Source organism: Leucoraja erinacea, chromosome 9 (assembly GCF_028641065.1).
Source record: "Leucoraja erinacea ecotype New England chromosome 9, Leri_hhj_1, whole genome shotgun sequence".
NCBI lineage: Eukaryota > Metazoa > Chordata > Chondrichthyes > Rajiformes > Rajidae > Leucoraja > Leucoraja erinaceus.
In genome coordinates this window covers 23364711-23389617 of record NC_073385.1, presented here as the reverse complement: position 1 = coordinate 23389617, position 24907 = coordinate 23364711, and the positions used below count along the sequence as shown (strand labels likewise).

The following is a 24907-nucleotide window of genomic DNA, read 5'->3' as shown; positions in this document are numbered from 1 at the left end:
GACACAACACACTATAGGGTTTGACATAAAACATCCCCACACAGCAGAATCAAAGTTCCCCACTGTGTGGGAAGGCACCAAAGTCAGTCTCTTCCTCCACTATTCCCCGTGGTCAGGGCCTCCCCAAGCCCTCCGCAGTTGCCGCTACGGGCGGCCCGATGTTCAGGACCGCACGCCGGGGTGTTAAAAGTCCGACGTCGGGGCTGCGGGACGTCCTCAGCGGCGTGGACACAGAGTCGGCCCCCTCCTACCGGAGTCTGCGGCTTCCAAAGTCCGCAGGCCGCGCCGGGTGGATACTGCCACTGTAGACCCTCTGCAAGGCGCTCCAGGACTCCACGATGCCGTTCAGCGCCGCCCGCGTTGGAAGCTCTCCGCACCAGAGCTCCTCGATGTTGGAGCAACGGCCCAATGCTCCGGAGCTCCAAACGGCGACCCAGGTAGGCATCGCCCGCTCCGCGGTGAATCCAGCGCTGCGCCGCCGCTGTAGCAGCCCTGGTCCGGTTCCCGGTCCCCGGCAGGAAAGGCCGCTCCGATCCAGCTGGTAGGCCGCGAGGTGGGGGGCGAGGACGCGACTCGGAGAAATAGTCGCGTCCCCGCCAGGAAGAGACAGGGAGACGGTTTCCCCCTTACCCTGCCCCCCTCCCCCACATAGAAAAGTAAAAGTTTCCCCCAACACAACACTTTGGACTAACTAAAAATAATAAAAAAGACAGAAATAACAGACAGGCTGTAGGTAGAGGCTGCTGCCAGTGCAGCGCCCCGTAAGGATGTGCTTTTTCAGAGATTTGGAATAGGCATTGTGGGCTGGAAGGCTTCATTCTGAGTCAGGATCATAGAAGGAAGACATTCAATCCATTTTGTGCATAATTTAGGTTTAAACATTGATAGGAAATCGTTAGCATGAAGTAAAGTAAGCAGGATATAGAGAAAGACAACTGAGAGTAGAGATATCATGATAGCAGAAATTATATAAACTGGAACTTCTTTACTCTCCACTGTAGGGGCTAAATACGTTAACAAATCTCAAAGAACTGAATCTCGCTGGTAATTTAATTGAAATGATTTGTGAGTATGATTTTATTACAATTTGTTTATTTTTAGAAACCAATTTAAAATCTCTTGGTTTCTTGTATCTGGCCATGGTATACTGTGACATATCCATAACCTACAGTATACTCTAACACAACCATAACGTGTGATATACTCTGACAAGTCCTTGATGCTGTATTAAGATGTTTAAATCCAAATAGCAGAGGATATGTTGGAGAGGTTAAGCCTCTACCTGTCAGAGTTTAGAACACGGAGAAGGGACTTGATTTAAACATATATAATCCTCAGACAGAATGAACGTGGAGGATGATTCCTCTTCTATGAGAATTTAGAACTAGGTACGATTGTTTAAAAATATGTTCCGGCACATTTTACAGTAATTCTGACATATGAAAGACTTTTCACCATATACAAAACTTGCCTGGCTTATTGACGTTCCATCGAGTTTGAAGAAATTTGATACAATTAAGAAAAAAGCAAATCTTGATTGACAATCCCCATCTGTCACCCTAAACATTAATAGGACTCATTTAGCCCACTCCAATAGCACCCCCAATGTCCACAACCACTGCCAATAAGTAAGACAATAGTTTTGGGTACATGGGAGCACAGAAAATGGGTTCCCCTTTAATTTACATAACATCCAGTCTCAGTAAAATGAAACCCCTTCCTTTGCAGCTGTACCTAAATTCTGGAAAACTCTCTCCAACAGCATTCTGGGAGTGCCTTCATTTGAAGGACTGCAGTGGTTCTGGAAGGTAGTTCAAAGTCAAAGTAGCCTTTATTGTCATTTAGACCTTTCGGTCTGAACGAAATTTCGTTGCCTTGCAGTCATACATATAATAAAAATGACAAAAACACACAATAAACACAAATTTAACATCCACCACAGTGAGTTCACCAGGCACCTCCTCACTGTGATGGAAGGCAAAAATCTTAAAGTCCTTGTCTCTTCCCTCCTTGTTCTCCCTCTGCGCCGAGGCGATCCAGGCTTCGGATGTTGTGACCCCGCCGGGTGATTGTAAGTAAGTAAGTCCCGTGGCTGAATCCAAGCGCCGCGAACGGGCCGGTTCAAATTCCGCGGCCCGGGGTGGTCGAAGCTGCCGAAGCTGCCATCCTCCAGTCCAGCGGATGATGCTGTTGATGCGAGAGCTCCGGAAAAACAAGTCACCAACCTGTGACCTGCGAGCTCCCGACGGTGTCATCCACCGAGGTCGGGTCGGGTCCGAGGTCGGGTCGCCGCTGCCGCTGCCGCCGGAACGCCACAGCTCCGAGGTCGGGTCGCCGCTGCCGCTGTTCGACTTTACCTACCTGAGGGCAATAAATGTTGGCCTTCTCAATGATCCTCATTCCCCATAAATGAGCAAATGAAATTATCGTGGCGTGTATTTGTGTAATGCTGAGGAATTTAGTGCACTTGCTATCTGTAATTTTCAGACAATTGTTTTAATTTTAGTGTTGGACAGGACCTCCAGTAAATTAAGCTCCATGTCTGTCTCTTTTTTTTTTTCTCCATCACCACTCGACAAATTTACCGCCAACTCCCAATTTTGGGAACTCTTGGACCACACCTCTTCCCCCACCATCTGCCAGTCACACTGAATACCCAGATGGAAGCCCCAATCTCTGTCCCAACTCTCCACAATCCATTGATTTCCAAATAAAATAATCCAACTGCACACCTCTCCTCCCCATCCCTTCCCAACCAGAGCTTGAATCAGGCCTCTGAAGCTGTAACCACAACATCCCCAAGAACTGATTTGGGGTTTTCAACCCCTTCCACAAAAGCCCAAAAGTCTTGATATCAGATTTCACATTTTTCTTGCACCTTTGCAGCACTCAAAAGAAAACTGGAAACAAATACTGTCCATTAGCACCCACTACTGAAATTTATAGAGGTGGCCATAACTTGTTCTCCATGATTTTAAACCAGTAATAATGATCAGTAATTTAGTTTCAAGTATGGATGATGTGTGGCTTACATAGAAATTTGTAAGGTCTACTTTCTTTTAAAATAATGGATTCCATAGAGTAAGTTTATCAAAACTAATTTTATTTAAATATTCCAATGAAACCATTAAACAACAACATTTCAAAATAATATTTTAAATTTCAGATAAATCTTTGGACTCCAATGTTCAGCTAAAATGGCTTAACCTGTCAGGAAACAGAATAAACTCCTTTAAGGTACAAATTTTACCATTCAATCTCATTTTGCATTAAAAGAGTCTATATCAGAATGTTTCTCTTTGAAAAATGAATTTTGATTGTATAATTTATTGCACATGGGGGATCATGCCAATATTTATCTGGATAAAGAAGCTATCAAAACTGTTAATCCTGTCCTATAGCTTACCACACAGAGTGTGCTGGATTGGGATAACTACAGTAAATAAATTATTTACTTTGATTCCTGGGAGTGCCTCCAACTATGCAATGTACTGAGCAAGTCACATATTAAAAAAACTCGTAAACTATTGAACCCTGCAAAAGAGCACAGACACGTGGAGGAGAGGGACCTGATGCATTTTGCATCCGGTACATTCATACATTCACTGGCTTAAGAACTGCATCCATATTTAACTGAAGGAAGCCAATGCCCTGGTATCAAAAGATATGTGATAGTAAGTACATTTTGGTTTATTTCAGTTATTATTTCATAATTTTTTTTAAGGTATTTAAGTATAATATCCCAATTTGAACAGCATACATATGTGACAAGTAGAGAAAAGTAAACCAGTTCTAAATGCCTTTAACAGCAGTAATCTACCACGGGTTATCAGGGTATAGACAACGGTGTGGTCTCAGGACTCGGGGCTATTTTACCTGTTTATTTTAAGGAAGTCTGGATGTTATATGTAGCAATGTTACAAAACTGAGATTTAAAAAATCAAGTCTGCAATTTATCCTATCAGATAAAGCATAAAAATAAGTTTAATTTGACACCTAATTCACTTTTATATCTTCAGTATTAAAACGGTTATGGCCATTTTCATACTGTAATTAGCATCTTGTTCCATACTGCTTTCCATTGACTTAACTCAAAAGCTGTGATCGAGGACAGTCAAAAGGCCATAACTTTCTTAAAAATTAAGAGAACTGAATGAAATTTTCAGTTATTATAGATTGAAGCATTCTGAAACAAATATGAAACAATCTTACTTGGACGACCTGAAATTAAAGCATATAATTAGTTAGTTACCTAATTGTAGCTAATTATAAAATTCAATTACTAGATCTAAACATCTATCCATTTCTTAAGAAAAGGTTAACATTTTTAAATAGCCTAAGTGTCCAAATAACATTCATACAAGAATTCACAATATAACATGATTTTTAAATCTCATTGTCATGAATTTATAGGCCATGGAAGGAATTTAGTGTTTAATTCCCGTAAATTATTGGCCATTTTAATCATCTTGCGAGTGGGTTTTTGTGGAACCCGATCGATTGGAACGTTACAGTTGCGGTGAATTTAAACCCCATATCGGCAGGAAAAACCCTGCCGGTTCTTACATTTACATAAAGTAATCCTAAGAAGCAAGTTTATATGTAAAACAGATGACTTAACTTATGTTTTGCCCCATACGTGAGATCCGTTTCGTTGCCTGCATTGACGGTATTAGAAGTCACTTTTTATTTTACTCCAGCGCTGAAATTGTCCCGCGGTTTAAAAAAAAATTCGACAACGGCAGTCGGAACGATTATTCAGCATTAGGTAGTACCCCGAGAAAATATATCTCTCGGCCAGGCAGGAGAAAACGGCATTTTAATCCCGCGCCCCCCCTCAAAGGCGCCAAAGTCGCGCACACGGCCAGTGGCAGAACTGCAGCGCCGCTGAAGGTAAGTTTTTTAACATGCCTATTATATGTTGGCTGGAATATTGGCTGAGAGGAGATAGAATGATAAAATAATGAGAGGCCAAGATAACATTGTTGGAATTTTCTCCCAGGGTGGAAATCTCTAGAGAGCATAGCTTTAAAGTGAGATGGACAAAATATAAAGGAGATGTGCGGTGCACATCACAGAGAGGTGTGTGCCTGGAAAGTGCTGCCAGAAGTGGTGGTGGAGACAGATAGCTTTTAAATAGGTATGTGGATATGCAGGGAATGGATGGATATAGATGATATATTAGCAGGAGATTTATTTTAGCTAGGCATCAAGTTCAGCATGGACTTTGTGGGTTGTTTGTCCTGTTTCTGTGTTGCATTGTTTTATATTCTAAAGATTGCGCCTTTGGCTGCATGGACAGGTGCTGTGCCACTTGCAAAAGAATCTTTTAACCAATGGTTCAATGGTCCTTTATTGTCACATGTACCTAGTTAGAGTGAAATTTCTTTTTTGCATCTAGTTCAGTAAAACTTAGTGTACTTATGCATAATCAAACATAATCATCTGTAACCAGAGGTCTTGCTCTCAAGAGAAAAGTTCATGGGCCTGTCCCTCTTAGGCGATTTTTAGGTGAGTGCACATGGTGGCCACATGTTCGCTGGTGGTCTCTGGTGAGTCTCCTCCATGGTCGCGAGGAGTTCCCACATTCTGAGAACTATTCGCGGCCTCAATATGGTCGCTGCAAATGTTGAAATTTTTTCTGTGACCAAAATTGATAATCGATAATCCTGTAGTCGTGGGTGCAGTTGTGGTGGGGTCGCCATGTAGTTGTAGGTAGTCGAGGTAGTCGTAGGTAGTTTTAGTAGGTAGGTAGTTAATTGCCTTTGCTGACCGGCCATTTTCATTGGCTCATTGGGAGAAAAAAACATAACCAGTAGTTTTCAGAACCAAGGATAACCGACTGGTAACGTTAAATGTCTGCCGAACCTCACAGCTGTGTATCTCTGGCTTATTAAAAGTTGTCTGGCTTCTTAAATGTTGTCTCCACTCCTTCTCCCCCCCCCCCCCCCTTCCCTCCCCTCTTTTAAAGGACTTACCGTACACTGTGCTAGCCGTCTTGATTACAGCGCCAACTTTCCTGTTCATCATGGTGTGTGTCTGTATCACCTTGGCTTTGCCCCGTGTGAATTTCAGACAGCGCTCCCGCCGCTTGCCCTGGCCCCTGCCTTTGCGATGTGTTTGTTTATGTTTCACTGACAGTGGCCGTTCCAGTTCCCGGTTTTTCAGGCGACTGCCGGCAACTTGACAGTCGCCGGCAGTCCGCTGAAAAATCGCCTAAGTGGGACAGTCCCATTAGCCATTTAAGAATGTGATGAGCAGAACTTTGTTTAGTCAAATTTTGTGAGATTCTGATTGATAGATTTTTGGAACTTTTCAAATTAGAGTGGTTTGGAAACAGCGCAGGTAAGTTACAAAATAGATTATAATCTTATTCAAAGGTAAATGACCTATCCCTGCTTCTATTCTTCATTAAGAACAATACCGAAGTGATTTAGTCAACCAGAATGTTTTCTTTTTTCCTTAGGAACTCACTAATTTAACAAGACTACCTGAACTTCAAGAGTTAAGTCTAAGAGATCCACAGTATACCGCAAATCCGGTCTCTCTTCTTTGTAACTACACCACACATGTTGTGTATCACATACCCAAACTTTTGAAACTAGATAGTTATGATGTTTCTGGTAAACAAGTCAAGGAGTTTGCTGAGGTAATTAAGTTATTTGTCACTGTTTTTCAGTGTGTATTCACTTTATTTCTATTGCCAATATGAAAATATTTCAAAATTGGGTTATAATGTTTCAGATATATGGGTGAATTTGCTAATACACTGGAATCATACAGCTTGTGAGATGCTTCCTACCTCATATACATATCATTTTATTTTTTTAATCATGTTTCAGTTTTCCTATTCATTTTGTTTTTTGGTATACCAGGTTAAATCTACTTTAATGTTTAACTATTGCACTTGGTGTGGGGGAGCCGCTGAGAACAAAGAAGGACTCGGGAAAGTGGGTGGGGGGCGGGGGGGGGAGCGGAAGAGCGGCTATATTGAATACGTTTAACTTTGTCAGCACCCTTTACATTGTCACTGTTTGCATACTTGTGGATTATGCAAAATAAAGAATTTCACTGTACCAGGTATATGTGACAATAAATTATCAATCAATGTGTTAAGAAAAAACTGCTGGTGCTGGAAAAATCAAAGGTAGACAAAAATGCTGGAGGAACTCAGCATGTGAGGTAGCATCATTGAAGAAAAGGTTCTGTTTCGGGTCGAGACCTTTCTTCAGACTGATGTCGGGGGGGGAGGGGCAGGAAAAAGAAAGGAAGGGGCGGAGACAGTAGGCTTGCGGGAGAGCTGGGAAGGGGGAGGGGAAGGAGGGAGGGGAAGCAAGGGCTATGTGAACTTAGAGAGGTCAATGTTCATACTGGGGGAGGTGGGACCAGTACAAACAGGACGGTCTGCACCTGGGCTGGAATGGAACCAATGTCCTTGGGGGAGTGTTTGCTAGTGCTGTCGGGGAGGATTTAAACTAATGTGGCAGGGGATGGGTACAAGAGCAGAGAGGCAGGGGGGTGTAAAATGAAGGTAGAAGCAATAGGTAGCAAGGTGAAAAGTAAAAGTGGCAGGCAGACAAAACCAGGGCAAAAATCAAAAAAGGCCACTTTTCAACATAATTGTATAAGGGTAAGAGTGTTGTAAAAACAAGCCTGAAGGCTTTGTGCCTCAATGCAAGGAGCATTCGTAATAAGGTGGATGAGTTGAACGTGCAGATAGCCATTAATGATTATGACATAGTTGGGATCACGGAGACATGGCTCCAGGGTGACCAAGGCTGGGAGCTGAACATCCAGGGATATTCAATATTCAGGAGGGATAGAGAGAAAGGAAAAGGAGGTGGGGTAGTGTTGCTGGTTAGAGAGGAGATTAATGCAATGGAAAGGAAGGACATTAGTTTGGAGGATGTGGAATCGGTATGGGTAGAGCTGCGAAACACTAAGGGGCAGAAAACGCTGGTGGGTGTTGTGTGCAGGCCACCTAACAGTAGTAGTGAAGTTGGAGATGGTATCAAACAGGAAATTAGAAATGCTTGCGACAAAGGCAAAGCAGTTATAAAGGGTGATTTCAATCTACATATAGATTGGGTGAATCAAATTGGCAGGGGTGCTGAGGCAGAGGATTTCTTGGAATGTATGCGGGATAGTTATCTAAATCAACATGTAGAGGAACCAACGAGAGAGCTGGCTATTTTAGACTGGGTATTGAGTAATGAGGAAGGGTTAGTTAGTAGTCTTGTTGTGCGTGGCCCCTTGGGCAAGAGTGACCATAATATGGTTGAGTTCTTCATTAGGATGGAGAGTGACATTGTTAATTCAGAAACAATGGTTTGAACTTAAAGAAAGGTAACTTTGAGGGTATGAGACGTGAATTGGCCAAGATTGACTGGCAATTAATTCTAAAAGGGTTGACGGTAGATATGCAATGGAAGGCATTTAAAGACTGCATGGATGAACTACAAAAATTGTTCATCCCAGTTTGGCAAAAGAATAAATCAGGGAAGGTAGTGCATCCATGGATAACAAGGGAAATCAGGGATAGTATCAAAGCAAAGGATGATGCGTACAAACTAGCCAGAAAAAGCAGCATACCGGAGGACTGGGAGAAATTCAGAGACCAGCAGAGGAGGACAAAGGGCTTAATTAGGAAAGGAAAAATGGATTATGAAAGAAAACTGGCAGGGAACATAAAAACTGACTGCAAAAGTTTTTATAGATATGTGAAAAGAAAGAGGTTAGTTAAAACAAATGTAGGTCCCTTGCAGTCAGAAACAGGTGAGTTGATCATGGGGAACCAGGATATGGCGGACCAATTGAATAACTACTTTGGTTCCGTCTTCACTAAGGAAGACATAAATAATCTGCCGGAAATAGCAGGGGCCCGCGGGTCAAAGGAGTTGGAGGAATTGAGTGAAATCCAGGTTAGTCGGGAAGTGGTGTTGGGTAAATTGAATGGATTAAAGGCCGATAAATCCCCAGGGCCAGATAGGCTGCATCCCAGATTACTTAAGGAAGTAGCTCCAGAAATAGTGGATGCATTAGTAATAATCTTTCAAAACTCTTTAGATTCTGGAGTAGTTCCAGAGGATTGGCGGGTAGCAAACGTAACCCCACTTTTTAAGAAGGGAGGGAGAGAGAAAACGGAATTACAGACCAGTTAGTCTAACATCGGTAGTGGGGAAACTGCTAGAGTCAGTTATTAAAGATGGGATAGCAGCACATTTGGAAAGTGGTGAAATCATTGGACAAAGCATGGATTTACGAAAGGTAAATCATGTCTGACGAATCTTATAGAATTTTTCGAGGATGTAACTAGTAGCGTGGATAGGGGAGAACCAGTGGATGTGGTGTATCTGGACTTCCAGAAGGCTTTCGACAAGGTCCCATATAAGAGATTAGTATACAAACTTAAAGCACATGGCATTGGGGGTTCAGTATTGATGTGGATAGAGAACTGGATGGCAAACAGGAAGCAAAGAGTAGGAGTAAACGGGTCCTTTTCACAATGGCAGGCAGTGACTAGTGGGGTACCGCAAGGCTCGGTACTGGGACCCCAGCTATTTACAATATATATTAATGATCTGGATGAGGGAATTGAAGGCAATATCTCCAAGTTTGCGGATGACACTAAGCTGGGGGGCAGTGTTAGCTGTGAGGAGGATGCTAGGAGATTGCAAGGTGACTTGGATAGGCTGGGTGAGTGGGCAAATGTTTGGCAGATGCAGTATAATGTGGATAAATGTGAGGTTATCCATTTTGGTGGCAAAAACGGGAAAGCAGACTATTATCTAAATGGTGGCCGATTGGGAAAGGGGGAGATGCAGCGAGACCTGGGTGTCATGGTACACCAGTCATTGAAGGTAGGCATGCAGGTGCAGCAGGCAGTAAAGAAAGCGAATGGTATGTTGGCTTTCATAGCAAGAGGATTTGAATATAGGAGCAGGGAGGTTCTACTGCAGTTGTACAGGGTCTTGGTGAGACCACACCTGGAGTATTGTGTGCAGTTTTGGTCACCAAATCTGAGGAAGGACATTATTGCCATAGAGGGAGTGCAGAGAAGGTTCACCATTCCTGGGATGTCAGGACTGTCTTATGAAGAAAGACTGGATAGACTTGGTTTATACTCTCTAGAATTTAGGAGATTGAGAGGGGATCTTATAGAAACTTACAAAATTCTTAAGGGGTTGGACAGGCTAGATGCAGGAAAATTGTTCCCGATGTTGGGGAAGTCCAGGACAAGGGGTCACAGCTTAAGGATAAGGGGGAAATCCTTTAAAACCGAGATGAGGAGAACTTTTTTTCACACAGAGAGTGGTGAATCTCTGGAACTCTCTGCCACAGAGGGTAGTTGAGGCCAGTTCATTGGCTATATTTAAGAAGGAGTTAGATGTGGCCCTTGTGGCCAAGGGGATCAGAGGGTATGGAGAGAAGGCAGGTACGGGATACTGAGTTGGATGATCGGCCATGATCATATTGAATGGCGGTGCAGGCTCGAAGCACCTAATTTCTATGTTTCTATGTTTCTATACCGCTGGGGTGTAAACTACCTAAGCAAAATATGAGGTGCTGTTCCTCCAATTTGTGCTGGGCCTCACTCTGGCAATGGAGGAGGCCTAGGACAGAAAGGTCAAATTTGGAATGGGTGGGGGAGTTGAAGTGCTGAGCCACTGGGAGAAGCGACCGCCGAGCCTGCGCTTGGTCTCGCCGATGTAGAGAAGTTGACACCTGGAGCAGTGGATGCAGTAGATGAGGTTGGTGCAGGTGCAGGTGAACCTCTGTCTCACATGGAAAGACGGCTTGGGTCCTTGGATGGAATCGAGGGGGGAGGTAAAGCAACAAGTGTAACATTTCTTGCGGTTGCAAGGGAAAGTATCCGGGGAGGGGGTGGTTTGGGTGGGAAGGGCCAAATTGACCAGGGAGTTACGGAGGGAACGTTCTCTGCGAAAAGCAGAGAGGGAAGGAGGTGGGAAGATGTGGCCAGTGGTAGGATCCCATTGGAGGTGGAAAAAATGTTGGAGGATTATATGTTGTATGTGACAGCTGATGGGGTGGAAGGTGAGGACAAGGGGGACTCTGTCCTTGTTACAAGTAGGGAGATGGGGAGTAAGAGAGGAGCTGCAGGATATATAGAAGACCTCCTCCAACCTCATCTACTGCATCCGCTGGTCCAACATCGCGGCTCTGTGGTACGCGGAGCTCCCAATGCCGGCGACGCTGACTGACATCGCGGAATCCTGGAGCCCTTTGCCGATGGCCGCCAGTGTTGAATCTCCGCCCGGCGTGGTGAAGTCGGGTCTACGGACTCCGATGGGTAGCGGCCGATTTGGAGGTCCACGCCACTGAGGTTGGCCTCCCGTTCCGACGTCAGAGCTCCAACATACCGGCGAGCGGGCCTGAGCGGCGGGCTGCCTGTAGCGGCGACTGCCGTAGCAGCGGGTGAATATCAGAGGAAGATGACTGACCTTCCCTCACAGTGGGAAACTTTTGATTCTGCTGTGTGGGGATGTTTTATGTTGAACTCTATCGTGTGTTTTGTTCTTTATTTTATTGTATGGCTGTATGGTGATCACATTTCACTGTGCCAACTGGCACATGTGACAAATAAATGTATCTTGTGTCTTGTAGGAACAGCACCTCATATTTCGCTGAGGTAGTTTATACCCCAGCGGTATGAACATTGACTTATCTAATTTCAGATAGTCCTTGCTTTCTCCCTCCTTCCCCTCCCCCCTCCCAGCTCTCCCACAAACCTACTGTCTCAGCCTCTTCCTTTCTTCCCCCCCACATCAGTCCAATCAATCTGTTTATGTTATTTAACTTTTAAAATGGCATAGTTTGACGTTTGGACGTGAATAATCAACTCTATATGATGCTAAATTAGGCAACATAAATGTTCCTGTAGTCTTTTGTTCGGTTTCAAAGAAAAGGTGCAATTTGGCAAATATTTATTGAGCTTTTAATAATATTTCAGAAATTACCTCAAATATTATCTTTTTTACAATTTCTAAATGTAGCTTTATATTAAAAATGATATAGATGAGAATGGGAAAGAATGGAAAATATTACCTTTAATTTTCTGTTTAATGCTAGAATCAAAATAAATATAAGGATTTAATTGATTATTTTTTTCTTTCAGTCAACTGTGATGAAAAAGACCATGTATTACAGCATGCGTGTAAAAACCATCCATTATCAACTTGCTGAAATCATAGAAAGGCTGAAGAAGCAACGGAGTTGCCTGCAGGAAATACCTCTGGAACGACTAAAAACCATCAACTATGTCATTAAAAATGTAAGTACATCGATTATCATAACCTTACAAAGAAGTCATCTTCAGCCAAAAGTGTGTATTTTGTCTCTTCCCATTATGTAGTGAAAGTGTTCAGATGGTTTTCATTTATTTCTGGTGGATAAGGATAAATAACACAGAATTTGCTATTGTTTAGAACTCATTGAAAACTTCATAGAAGCAAAATTCAGCTCTCTGTAAAGTGAAATGTTTACCTTAATTAACTAAGATTAATATCCTTCTAAGTAAGTAAAACACCGATAATCTTTACCTAGAAATCCCATTGATTTAGCATCAGGTTCACCAGTTTAGAAATAGGAATACAATGTTATAATATTTTACAACATCTTACACTAAAGATGTTTCAATAACATCTGAGAGTCTGGAATATCTGCTAGTCTGTATTGCTGAAGTCGCTAGTGTGTCAGATTATCAGATTTTTACTGTATCCTTTTTTGAGTTGACTGGATCGAGAAATTTTAAGATTGCATTCAAGTTGGGTATACCTTTCCAATATCCTGGATGCCGCTAATAATGCAGAATGTGAAAATCTTGACGACATCTCTCAGCATTGAACCCAGCAATTAATTTCCTTCCATATACAGAGATACGGTGTGTTTATTATAATATTTACATTGTAACCAGGTTCATTTTCTGTGACAGTACACTGTTTCTTTCCTGCTTTGTTATGACTTTAGTTCTGAATTTAATTATAATTTTCCCATCATACGTCATAATATCCAAATATTTTTCAATTACAATACTTTTCCTGTGTGGGGGAAAAAAACATTTTCTGGTGAATGCGCTCTAAATGACTCTTTCTAACTGTCAAAACCTTTTTAGTTTTCCATGGATAGTTGATACATAATTGTTTTTTAAATATTTTAAGATGTAGTTAAACTTTAATTCTCTTCTTAAATTACAATTCTGAAGATTAAATTTCCTCAGCGACTTTTACTTTATGTTGTTCTTCCCATAACTCCTCTTTTGCAGTTTAAACCCTTCAGCAACACTAGCCAACACATCCATGAGGCTATGGAATAAAGGACCTGGAATAAAGGACCCACCTTCCTCAATCCCAAGAATTTAATCTCTCCCTCTTGTACCATTTCAGTTTAGATTAGAGATACAGTGCGGAAACAGGCTACTCGGCCCACCGGGTCTGCGCCGACCAGCTATCCCCGTATATTAACACTATCCTACACACACTAGGGACAATTTGTGCATTAACCAAGCCAATTTACATGCAGACCTGTATGTCTTTGGAGTGTGGGAGGAAACCGAAGATCTCGGAGAAAACCCACGCAGGTCATGGGGAGAACGTACAAACTCCGTACAGACAGTACCCATAACTGGGATCGAACCCGGATCTCCAGCGCTGCAAGCGCTGTAAGGCAGCAATTCTACCACTGCACCACTATTACTCGGTGATCTGATTTATCTATTTTTCCTAAACTCATGAGCAAGTGGCATATTACTTCAGAAATCTATCCTGAAAATAATCAAGAAATTACTAATTGTCTAACTTTGAGTTGGTCTGCTTATCCAAATCTTTATCAAAAGTATTATGTCTATTATTTTATAGTTAAAAGAGAGTACATTTACTGCTTCAAATTATTTTCAATTTCTGACTATTGATTTCTCCACTGTTATTAATCTTGTCAGATGTTCCAGTAATTTCAGATTCTTTGTTTCACCCATGCTGCTTATAATTTGCCATACTTTCTTACCAATTGATTCAGACCCAGAGATAACTTCCATTGGTATATGCAGTGTACTGTCACTGATTTTTTCATTGGCACAGATCAGACAATGAGGTAGCAGATAGTTGATTGGTTGTAAACCTAATAATGATAATGCAACCATTGAGTCAAGCTCAAAGATTCATCTTTTTGACTATTACTTTTTAAACAAGTTACTGAAAAAAATTGGAGATTTTAACAATGAAAACAATAAATAGATAACAAACCAATATTCTTGAAACAGCTAGAATCTGAATTGACAATGTTCCAAACGAGCAAAAAGAGAATTTCTGCGCTATCGTCACTGAATGGGTTGAAGCATACAGGTGAGATGGAAGAATTGCAAACCAGTGGCAGTTGTAGTAAGAAAACTACAGAAGATCATAATACAGAGGAGAAATTTACCCAAAAATTGGATGCTCTGAATAAAAGATTAACATTTTGGAACACAAGGCTGGACGAGTGAGTAAAGGGGTTCTGATACACTTTTTTTCTGTGAGGGGTTTAACTTCTAAAACAATGTCTCTATGATGGATGACTATAAATTCCTGTGAAAGTATAAATTATAATGAGTATTGTCATGGTGAGAGTGTACATTGCTCATATCAAAGCTTCCCCCAAGTCTAGTTTCAGCAAAAACACTGAATCAAGCACTTGAACAACTAATCTTTATTTTAATAAAAGCGCAATTACAGTTCAACTACTGTACCTATCCCACTGCGGGTTCGATCCTCGTATCTGCCTGATCAACCTCTAGGCCTCGCTCAAACAGAGACACTCCAGAAAGTCACACAGTCCCAAGCGCTCTCCCAGAAGATCGACATGGGACCTCGTGGTAGCAGACTTTTATATGTCTCGGGACCTCGAGGGGCCGAACCACATGGGGGTGGTCTCTTAATAATCCAATTACAGATATCGATTAACCCCATACATAACAGACATTTCCCTTCGCAATAATACAGCAGCTCAATACATTGTATTCAAACCGAACTTCACAAGGAAGCCAACTTAGAAACATTTACCCTGCTCTGCAAGAAACCCAGACAAGGCTCATCCTCATCCAATTAACACTCGGCAACATTGAACTCTGCAACATTATTTAGAATTATTTACAAGGTGTATGCCTGGTTTGCAGCCATCCAATCCATTCTATGCATTTTGCATTGAATTGACAGGGTCTGCAGAGAGCAATTCCAAATTGACCAAATTCTCCCAGCAGCCCTGAATCTTTTACCCCATTTTGAAGTCTAGCCTCTCCAATTTAGCCAGGATTAACAGGCGAGATGAATTGCAGGCTAATGCTATGGCATTTGTGATGGCGAAGGGACATAACTGAAGAGTTATCAGAACACTACACTTAAGGATTGGAGTGAATTGAGTAAGATTGGGGCTTTGTCAGTGAGCGATGGGAAGTGACTGGTAGTGAAATGTCATTTAAACTTTTGTGCCAAGGATCAAGGCAGACAACGATGGAAATATGAAGGGTAAGAAATATTTGAAGATTGAGGTACTTGGGCAAACTTGGTGTTTGAACAGACCCAGTAGCATTATAGCACCTAATTTTTCAGACATAAAACTTTAATAATGTGGATAATATCAAACATTCATCTTGTGATGGACTGTAAAATACATAATATACCAACGTAACATTTTTCATGTTTTACAAATATATCATTAGACATTTTTTTACTCCGCAGAACTGAAGATGCCTATGAGATGGAAGTAAAGTCAGCAACTGAATTTTTTAATTTGAGTATTCTGTTTCTATTAATTGAACTGGAAACTGTGGGAAACATTCGCTTTGAAGAAGGCACGCCTTCTGATCTGTGGTATGGTGACACCTACAAAATACATAGCAAAATATCTTGCATTCCTGCATGGAAATGTTATTAAAATATTATTTGAATAGTAACAACTAAAATGCTGTAGAGATCACGTCTAAAGTTTCACCGCCTTGGGTAAAGATATATTACTCTCTGCAGAAATAACTGGTTATATTATACCCATTCCATTGGCTTGACAGCACTTGTATTTTTTAATTCCTTTCAGTAGCTCAGCAATAATATTGCTTTTACTGTCACATGATCATAGTATGAAAATTATGAGGGGCATAGAAAGGGTGGACGCACAGTTTTTTACTCAGAGTAGGGGAATCAAGAACCAAAAGACATAGGTTTAAGGGGAAAGATTTAATAGTAACCTGAGGGATTATATGAAACAACCTGACATAGGAAGTATTTTTTTAATTTGAGTATTGACATAGGAAGTATTGACATTGACATAGGAAGTATTGAGTATTGACATAGGAAGTAGTTGAGGCAGGTACCGTAACAACATTTACAAGACATTTAGACGGACACATAGATAGGAAAGGTTTAATGAGATAGATAGATGGGGCATCTTGGTTGGCATGGGCAATTTGTACTGAAGGGCCTGTTTCCGTGCTGAATGATCTACAGTATGATATTATAGACTGGATTGTATAACCCTCTAGCTGGTGTCTTTATAGAAAACCTCAACCACCTGTTCTCAAGTCTGAGATGAATTGGAGATCAGATGCAACAAAGTAAATACATTTCTACCATCATAAAGGTTGATATTCATGAATTTGCGGAGGTTGGAAACTCACACTGTAGGTAGTTTCTCCTGCAGCTTGAACTCATCTGCATGGGGAAAACCAGTCAAGGCTCACAGATTAACACAGACAGGAACTCTTTTGAACAGTTTAGTAAAAATTGATCTTTCATCACAATTACTTTAAATATAAATACAACAATAAAAGGCACATGAAATTACTAATAATTTACAAACTATAACCACACTGTAATGTGAACCCTACATTTTGTACATGTCGGTAGACAAAAGTGTTGGAGAAACTCAGCGGGTGCAGCAGCATCTATGGAGCAAAGGAAATAGGCAACGTTTCGGGCCGAAACCCTTCTTCAGACTGATCGGTTGCCTATTTCCTTCACTCCATAGATTCTACCTTCGATTTTCCAGCATCTGCAGTTCCTTCTTAAACATTTTGTACTTGTCATTATTTTAGACCTTAACTGTAATTCCTGTCATCTCTCTCTCTTCCATTGGTAATTCATTCTGCAACCAGTTCTCTTGCAAGCTACCCTTTAACTCTATTTAGTACTATTTCTCAACTAGATGATTTTAGATAGAACTCACTCTGGTGATCACTTGGAATATTCTGTCAATATCTCCTTGCACTTTGCTTCTTCCTCTGTCAATCTGGAAAATCACACATGACAATTTAATAGATGCAACTTTCCCATTTTAATTGCCTTGTTTCTATCCTGTTTGCCAATATAGGAATGCTTCATGTCCAAACACGAACATAACAAAAATAATTTGATGGAGGAAGTTTGAGCTTATTAAAATCGAAGAGACGTTTACACATGCAAAGACATGTTGAGGATAGATCCCATATTGATAAATAAGTGATGGCTTGTAACTTTTTGCTGACATTGCTACATAGCAGGTGTCTAGAAGAAAAGATTATGTTGCATAAACAAATTTTCATGAATTTATTTTCCAGGTTATTGCAACATAATATCATAGAGGTATAAGAGTCATACAGCATGGAAACAGGGTCTTCAGCTGAACTTGACCATGCTAACTAACATGCACCATCTACACTAGTCCCACCTGCCTACGTTTGGCCCACATCCCTCCAACCCTATCTTATGCATGTACCTGAACAAATGTTTTTTAAACAATATGATAATAGCTGCCTCAACTACCTCCTCGGGTAGCTCACTCCATATACCTACTACCATTTGTATTTTTTTTTTAAAAGAAGCCCCTCATGTTCCTATTAAATCTTTCCACCCTCACCTTAAACCTATGTCCACTGCTTTTTGATTCCCATACTCTGGGTAAGAGTCTGTGCATTTACCTTATATATTCCCCTCATGATCTTATACACCTCTTGTGTTCCAAGGAATAAAGTTCTAGCCTGCACAACTTCTCCCTCAAGCTCAGGCCCACGTGTCCTGGGAACATCCTTGTTAATCTTCTCTGCATCCTTTCCAGCTGAACATCTATCTATCTATCTATCTATCTATCTATCTATCTATCTATCTATCTATCTATCTATCTATCTATCATATGTTAAAACTGTGTGCCTGCCGCCTGCCGTCCGGCTGCCTTTCTGCCTTTTGATTCGTTCCATCGTGTGATGTCACAATGCCCAATACTCGCAGATGTCCAATCGGAATGGATCAATTTACATGGACGGCTGCCAGCCGCCTTTCTTCCTTTGATTCCCTGCAACTCCGAAACCAGACGCAGAATCGCCGACATCTTTTCCATTTCGGTAGAGATTTAACTTTTCTTTCTAAGTATCAGCTCCTCATTACATTTCGTCGTGTTTAAGTACACGTTTTTAATCAAATCCTTCACCCCCTCCCCCTCAATATTTCAAAAATGAACTGGCTTCTCACCCATAGCAACCAGCCCCAGCCCCCAGTGAACGTTCCATCGTGTGATGTCACAATGCCCAATGTTCACATATGTCCAATCGGAATGGATTCATTTACATATGCCTTTGCAGGAGCCCCAGCCACTGGTGAACGTTCCATCATGTGATGTCACAATGCCCAATGCTCAAAGACATTGTTGCCATAGAGGGAGTACAGAGAAGGTTCACCAGACTGATTCCTGGGATGTCAGGACTTTCATATGAAGAAAGACTGGATAGACTCGGCTTGTACTCGCTAGATTTTAGAAGATTGAGGGAGGATCTTACCCCCTTCTCACCCATAGAAGCAGCCACAGCCCCAGCCCCTGATGAACGTTCCATTGTGTTATGTCACAATGCCCAATGCTCAAAGACATTCTTTCCATAGGGGGAGTACAGAGAAGGTTCACCAGATTGATTCCTGAGATGTCAGGACTTTCATATGAAGAAAGACTGGGTAGACTCGGCTTGTAAACGCTAGAATTTAGAAGATTGAGGGCGGTTCTTATAGAAACGTGGAATTTTCTGCCACAGAAGGTAGTTGAGGCCAGTTCATTGGCTATATTTAAGAAGGAGTTAGATGTGGCCCTTGTGGCTAAAGGGATCAGGGTGTATGGAGAGAAGGCAGGTACAGAATACTGAGTTGGATGATCAGCCACGATCATATTGAATGGTGGTGCAGGCTCGAAGGGCCGAATGGCCTACTCCTGCACTTAATTTCTATGGTTCTATGTTTCCCTCTCCTCACCCCTCTCCCTCTCCCACCCATCCCTCTCTCCCCCACCCTCCTTCCCTCTCTACGCCACCCCCTTCCCTCTCTCCACCTACCCCTTCCTCCTACCCCTCTGTCCCTCTTCCATCACTCCCCCTACCCCTCTCCTCCTCCCTCCCCACTCTTCCACCTCTCCCCTTCCCCCTCCACTCTCCCTCCCCACTCTTTCCCCTCTCTCCCCCCACCCCTCTCCCCCTCCCTCCCTCCTCCCCTACCTCCCCATCCCCCCCCTCCCCCACATCTCTCTCCCCATCCTCCTCTCTCACCCCCTACCCCACTCTCCTTTCCCTCCCAAATCTGTCCCATTTCCTCCTCCTCCCCCCCTCTTCTTCCCCCCCCCCCCCCCCCCGCAAACGCCATTGGGGAAACAGACCCAACGGGTCTGCACTTGGTCTAGTCTTTCCTATAACAAGGTGACCAAAACTGAACACAATGCTCTAAATCTGTCATCACCAACGTCTTGTACAGCTGTAACATGACCCCCCAACTTCTATACTGATGCAGGACAATCTGCCAAAAGCTTCTTTGACCAACATCTACCTGTGGCGTTATGTACCTACACTCCTAGATCCCTCTGCTCTACAACACACCCTCCAGAGCCCTGCCGTTCTCTGTGTTGGTCCTGCCCTGGTTAGATATTCCTAAATGCAACACCTCATATTTCACTATTAAATTTCATCAACCATTCCTCCGTGTACATGCCCAACCGATCAAGATCCTGCTTCAATTTCTTACAAGCATCTTAGCTATCTACAATACCACTCACTTTAATGTCATCTGCAAATTTGCTAATCATACCTTGTGTGTTTATATCCATAGAGAGCAAACTACAATGGTCCCAGCACTGAATCCTGAGGCACACCATTAGTCACAGGCCTCCAGTCTGAAAAACAACCTTCCCCCATAGCCCTCTGCTTTCTTCCATGAAGCCAATTTTCTATCCAGTTAGCTATCCTTTCTTGGATCCTATGTGATCTACCCTTCCAGAGCAGTCTACCATGCGGAATCTTGTCAAATGCCTTGCTGAAATCCATATATCTAACATCTGCAGCTCTGCCTTCTTCAACCTTTGTTGAGGATGTACTTCCTGCGGCAGCTGAGGAAGCACAATCTGCCACAGGCAATGATGGTCCAATTCTACACGGCCATCGTAGAGTCTGTTCTCACTTTCTCTATCATGGTGTGGTTTGGCTCAGCCACCAAGCACGACACCTGGAGGCTGCAGCGAATCGTCCGATCAGCAGAGAAGATTATTGGCTGCAACCTTCCCTCTATTGATGAACTGTACACTGCAAGGGCCAGGAAGCGAGTGGGCAAGATCATCTCTGACCACTCTCACCCTGGCCACAAACTCTTTGAATCACTTCCCTCTGGAAGGCGACTCCGTATTGTCAAAGCTGCCACAATCAGACATAAAAACAGTTTTTATCCACGGGTAGTTGCTCTACTCAACAGCCAAAAATCTGTAGCCTCCCGTTGATCTGGTATTTTTTTGGTTCATATGCTTGATCAATGGTGTTTTATCATTAATGTCTTATTATTATTAATGTTGAGTGTTTTCTGAGTCACTTGTAACTGTCACTGTATGTCATGTTGTTACTTGTGGGCGGAGCACCAAGGCAAATTTCTTGTATGTGAATACTTGGCCAATAAACTTACTTACTTACTTTTTGATCACATCTTCAAAAAACAATAGGATTCATGAGACATGATCTCCCACGTACAAAGCATGCTGACTATCCCTAATCATCCCTTGTCTATCTAAATGTATGTATATCTTATTGCTCAGAATATTCCCCAATAACTTTCCAACCACAGATGTTAGATTCACTGGCCTATAGTTCCTAGGCTTTTCCATGCAGCCCTTCTTGAATAGGCACATTTGCCATCCTCCAATCTTCCAGGCTGTGTTTTCAGAACCTGTGTGGACCAACTGGCAGGACAATAGGTCCATGCCAGGCAACCATCTCCCTGACCCAATACTCAACCCAATAACATCTGGATATCAAAAATGCCTACATCAGTCTCATAATTACTGACCACAGTTCCACAGTCAACACCATAATTCCAATTCATCAGTAGTACCAAATTCACTTACAGACTCCTGGACCTAGGTTTTAGCAAAATCCTCTGCAAATGGATCATTGACTTCCAGATTCATAGACTGCAATCAGTAAGGATGGGTGACAAACTATTCTCTACAAAATCACAACATTGATGCCCTGCAAGGCTACATTCGCAACCCCTTACTATACTTCCTATACACACATGTCTGTGCAGTTAAATTCTGTTCTAACTCCCTATGCAGGTTTGCATGTGACAACACCATAGTGGGTTGGATGTGGAACAACGACGAGATCGAGGACAGGAAGGAGGTAGACAGCTTGGTAGTTTGATATTGAGGCAACAACCTCTCCCTCCATATCAGTAATATGAAGGAGATGGTCATTGACTTCAGGGAGAAAAGTGATGTACATGCCCCAGTCTGTCTAAATGGTGCAAAATTGGGGATGATCGAGTCTTCAAGGTCCGAGGTGTAAATATCACCAACAATTTGTCCTGGTCCAAACATATTTGTGCTATGGCAGAGAAAACACATTAATATCCCCACTTACACAGAAACTAAGGAAATCCGGCAGGTCTCCAATTTCTACAGATGTACCACAGAAAGCATCCTGTGCTGATGCATCACAGTTTGGCATGGCAGCTGCTCTGCCCAAGACTAAGAAATTTGTCATGCAGAAGATGCAAAAGCTTGAAAAGAGATACTACCAGATTCATCATCCCTGCTGTTATCAAACTCTTGAATAGACTCCTCATTGGCTGGGGATAGATTCCCAATCTTCCAATCTACCTTTTTGTGGCCCTTGCACTATTTTTTATCTACACTTTCTCTGTAGCTGTTGTACAATATTCTACACTCTGTTTTCTTTCTCTTTTGCACTGGCTAATGTACTGGTGCATGGTATGACTTACCTGGATAGCACATAAAACTTTTTTGTTACCGTGACCTTGGTACACGTGACAATAATAAACATTTATGGTCTGAGTACAGGTAGATGGGACTAGGGGAGATTAAGTGTTCGGCACGGACTAGAAAGGCCGAGTTGGCCTGTTTCCGTGCTGTAATTGTTATAGGGTTATATAATACCAATTCAAAAAGCTAGAACCTATTAGCATTGAGCATTTCATTTCTCACAAAGAAAAGGAAAGGTAAAGAAATGTTCTGAAACATTTAGTGGATCTGGCAGCTTCCTGGAGAGAGAAACAGAGTGAATGTTTTAACAATGATCCTTCATCAGAGCCAGATGTGGAAAAACAAACATATTTTAAGTTGCAGGAAACACTAGGAGAAAACATGGGGTTTAGATCAAAGTTGTCAGGGTAATCAATGCATTAAATATTGGCAGTTAATGATGGAAGAGGGAACTAGGTGGGGGGGGGGAGGGAGGAGGAGGGGAGGAAGGGGAGAAGGTGAGTGGGGGGTGAAGGGGGGGAGAGGAGGGGGAGAGGAACGGGGGGGGGGGGGGGGGGAGGATACGTGGAATATATGGTGTGTGGAATACAGTGATGACAAGGGAACCCGATCCATGTCCTGACTAGGATGAGAGAGTTGAGAGAAGAAGTGAAAAAAAAAAGTGATCGATTAAGGGCCCTGTCATCGTGACAAAGGGGAAGAAATGCTTAAGAAAAGTAAAGACATCTAAAGGCAAAGTGCAAAAAGTCATGATCACAATAGATATGAAAGAAATTGGTACAATGGAGTCCTTGTAAGAAGCGGAGTGGAATGCAATGTAGTCGAGGTAGCTGCAGGAGAATGTGGCCTTATAATGGATATTGATTACTAACTATCCCTTGAGATGGAATTAGAGATGTATGAAGTATAAGAGTAGCTCAGAGCTTCCAATCTTTAACACTTTGCTCCAATCTCACACTGACCTACCTGTCTTTGGCTTCCAACACCGTTTGAACTTATACTTGAGAATAAACAGCTTATGTTTTGTCCAGGAACATTGCAATCTTTGAGATTCAATATTCTAATAAACAATTTCAGGTGATCAACCTTTATTCGAAGCAGGGTTTGTGATGTAGATGTGCACATATATATTTGGTGCAGGGTTATTCAGGCATGATGCTTATTATTATTAGAGAAAAGAAGAATTACACTTTTTCTAGTTTTTCAAAAAAAAATATTTACCAACACTTAAAAATTAGATGTTAAATGTTTCTGCATACCATGGTTTAGGGTTGCATAGTTCAAAAAGTATTTACAATACTTTTGCTTGCATGAGAAAACATGATCTATAATTCATTCGAGAAATTTAGATATAAATTAATATATTATACCTTCCTATGACAGGTTCACTTCTTGCTATGATGTAATCTTATCGCGATTCTGTGCTTGGGATTTCAAAAGACTTGGAGTAACAGGGTTAAAAATTAATCGTATAATCAGAGTTCACAATCGAATTCTAAGGCTGAAATATGAGGAAAAGATCCATTCCATTTTGAACAAAGAAGGATCATCATATAAATCAGAGTAAGTTACTTGAATGTTGGTACTTTTCTGAATCCTGTTTACTTTAAAGGAACACAGTTGATTTTGAGAAGTCCTTTTACTTTCGAACAGTGCAACAAATTACAATATAATAGTTTAAACCAACTAAACTTCGAACGACTATATATCTTCGTTGCACGAGCAACTAACGGCTTTTGTTGTTTTGCACTATATTGTGTTTTTTAAAATTTATTGACATTGTTTGTAGTTTGTTTATTGAGTACCTGTACTACAAACCTGTTGTGCTGGCGCAAGTAAGAATTTCATTGTTTCCTTTCGGTACATGTGACAATTAAACACTGTTGACTCGACTGAAAGAAGGAAATTACATTTACATAGTAACATTTTTGTGCTCCCATTTCTCTTAAATATTTGTACAGATGATCAAGTAATTTTGTAACATGGCCAAGCAAGACTGCACACTACACATTTTGATCAACAAATAATAATCATAAATTAAATATCTACCTTTGCCTATTTTATAGTTGTTCTTACAAGCAATTAAAGGTTGATGCTCTAATTTGGTAGAATTATGATACCAAATATTTCTTAAGAACATAACAAGTAACATCTTTTAATGGAATTAGATCTTCTTTCTCCACACCAGTCTTCGCTGAAGATAAACTGCTGGTGTGCTATCTTAACTACTCTCTGCCCCATTCTAGTTTTTAATCACTTTTTCTTTTGTAATAATAATAATAATAATAAATTTTATTTATTGGGCGCCTTTCAGACATCTCAAGGACACCTTACATAGATTAACAGGAATATAAACATATAATCAGAATAAAATAAATATTAAAGACATCACAGAAACACAAATTAAAAACAGAATTCAGTCCAAAAACAAAAAATCAAAAACACAATGTGAAGAGAGAGCAGCGGCAGCTAAAGGGCGCCAGCGTCCACTCTCCCTTCACGGCAGCCATCTTGGACAAAGACTAACAGGATTACCATTACAGACAAAAAATCATCCCCCCAACAATGGATACCACTGTGGGGGAAGGCACAATGTCTAGTCCCCAACCCCAAGTCCACCCCAAAGTCAGGCCTATTGAGGCTATCGCAATTGCCT

At 41.7% G+C, this 24907-nt stretch overlaps 1 protein-coding gene across 1 annotated transcript in view; it reads left to right on the top strand.

Moving 5' to 3' along the window:
- Positions 1-24907, top strand: part of lrrc9 (leucine rich repeat containing 9) — a 142816-nt gene that overhangs the window by 16880 nt on the left and 101029 nt on the right. The window contains exons 5-11 of the mRNA XM_055640334.1: positions 1002-1065; positions 3167-3237; positions 6467-6649; positions 12137-12292; positions 14276-14493; positions 15729-15860; positions 23635-23814. Of these exons, the coding sequence (XP_055496309.1) occupies positions 1002-1065; positions 3167-3237; positions 6467-6649; positions 12137-12292; positions 14276-14493; positions 15729-15860; positions 23635-23814 (1004 nt within the window). The remainder of the gene's footprint in view (positions 1-1001; positions 1066-3166; positions 3238-6466; positions 6650-12136; positions 12293-14275; positions 14494-15728; positions 15861-23634; positions 23815-24907) is intronic.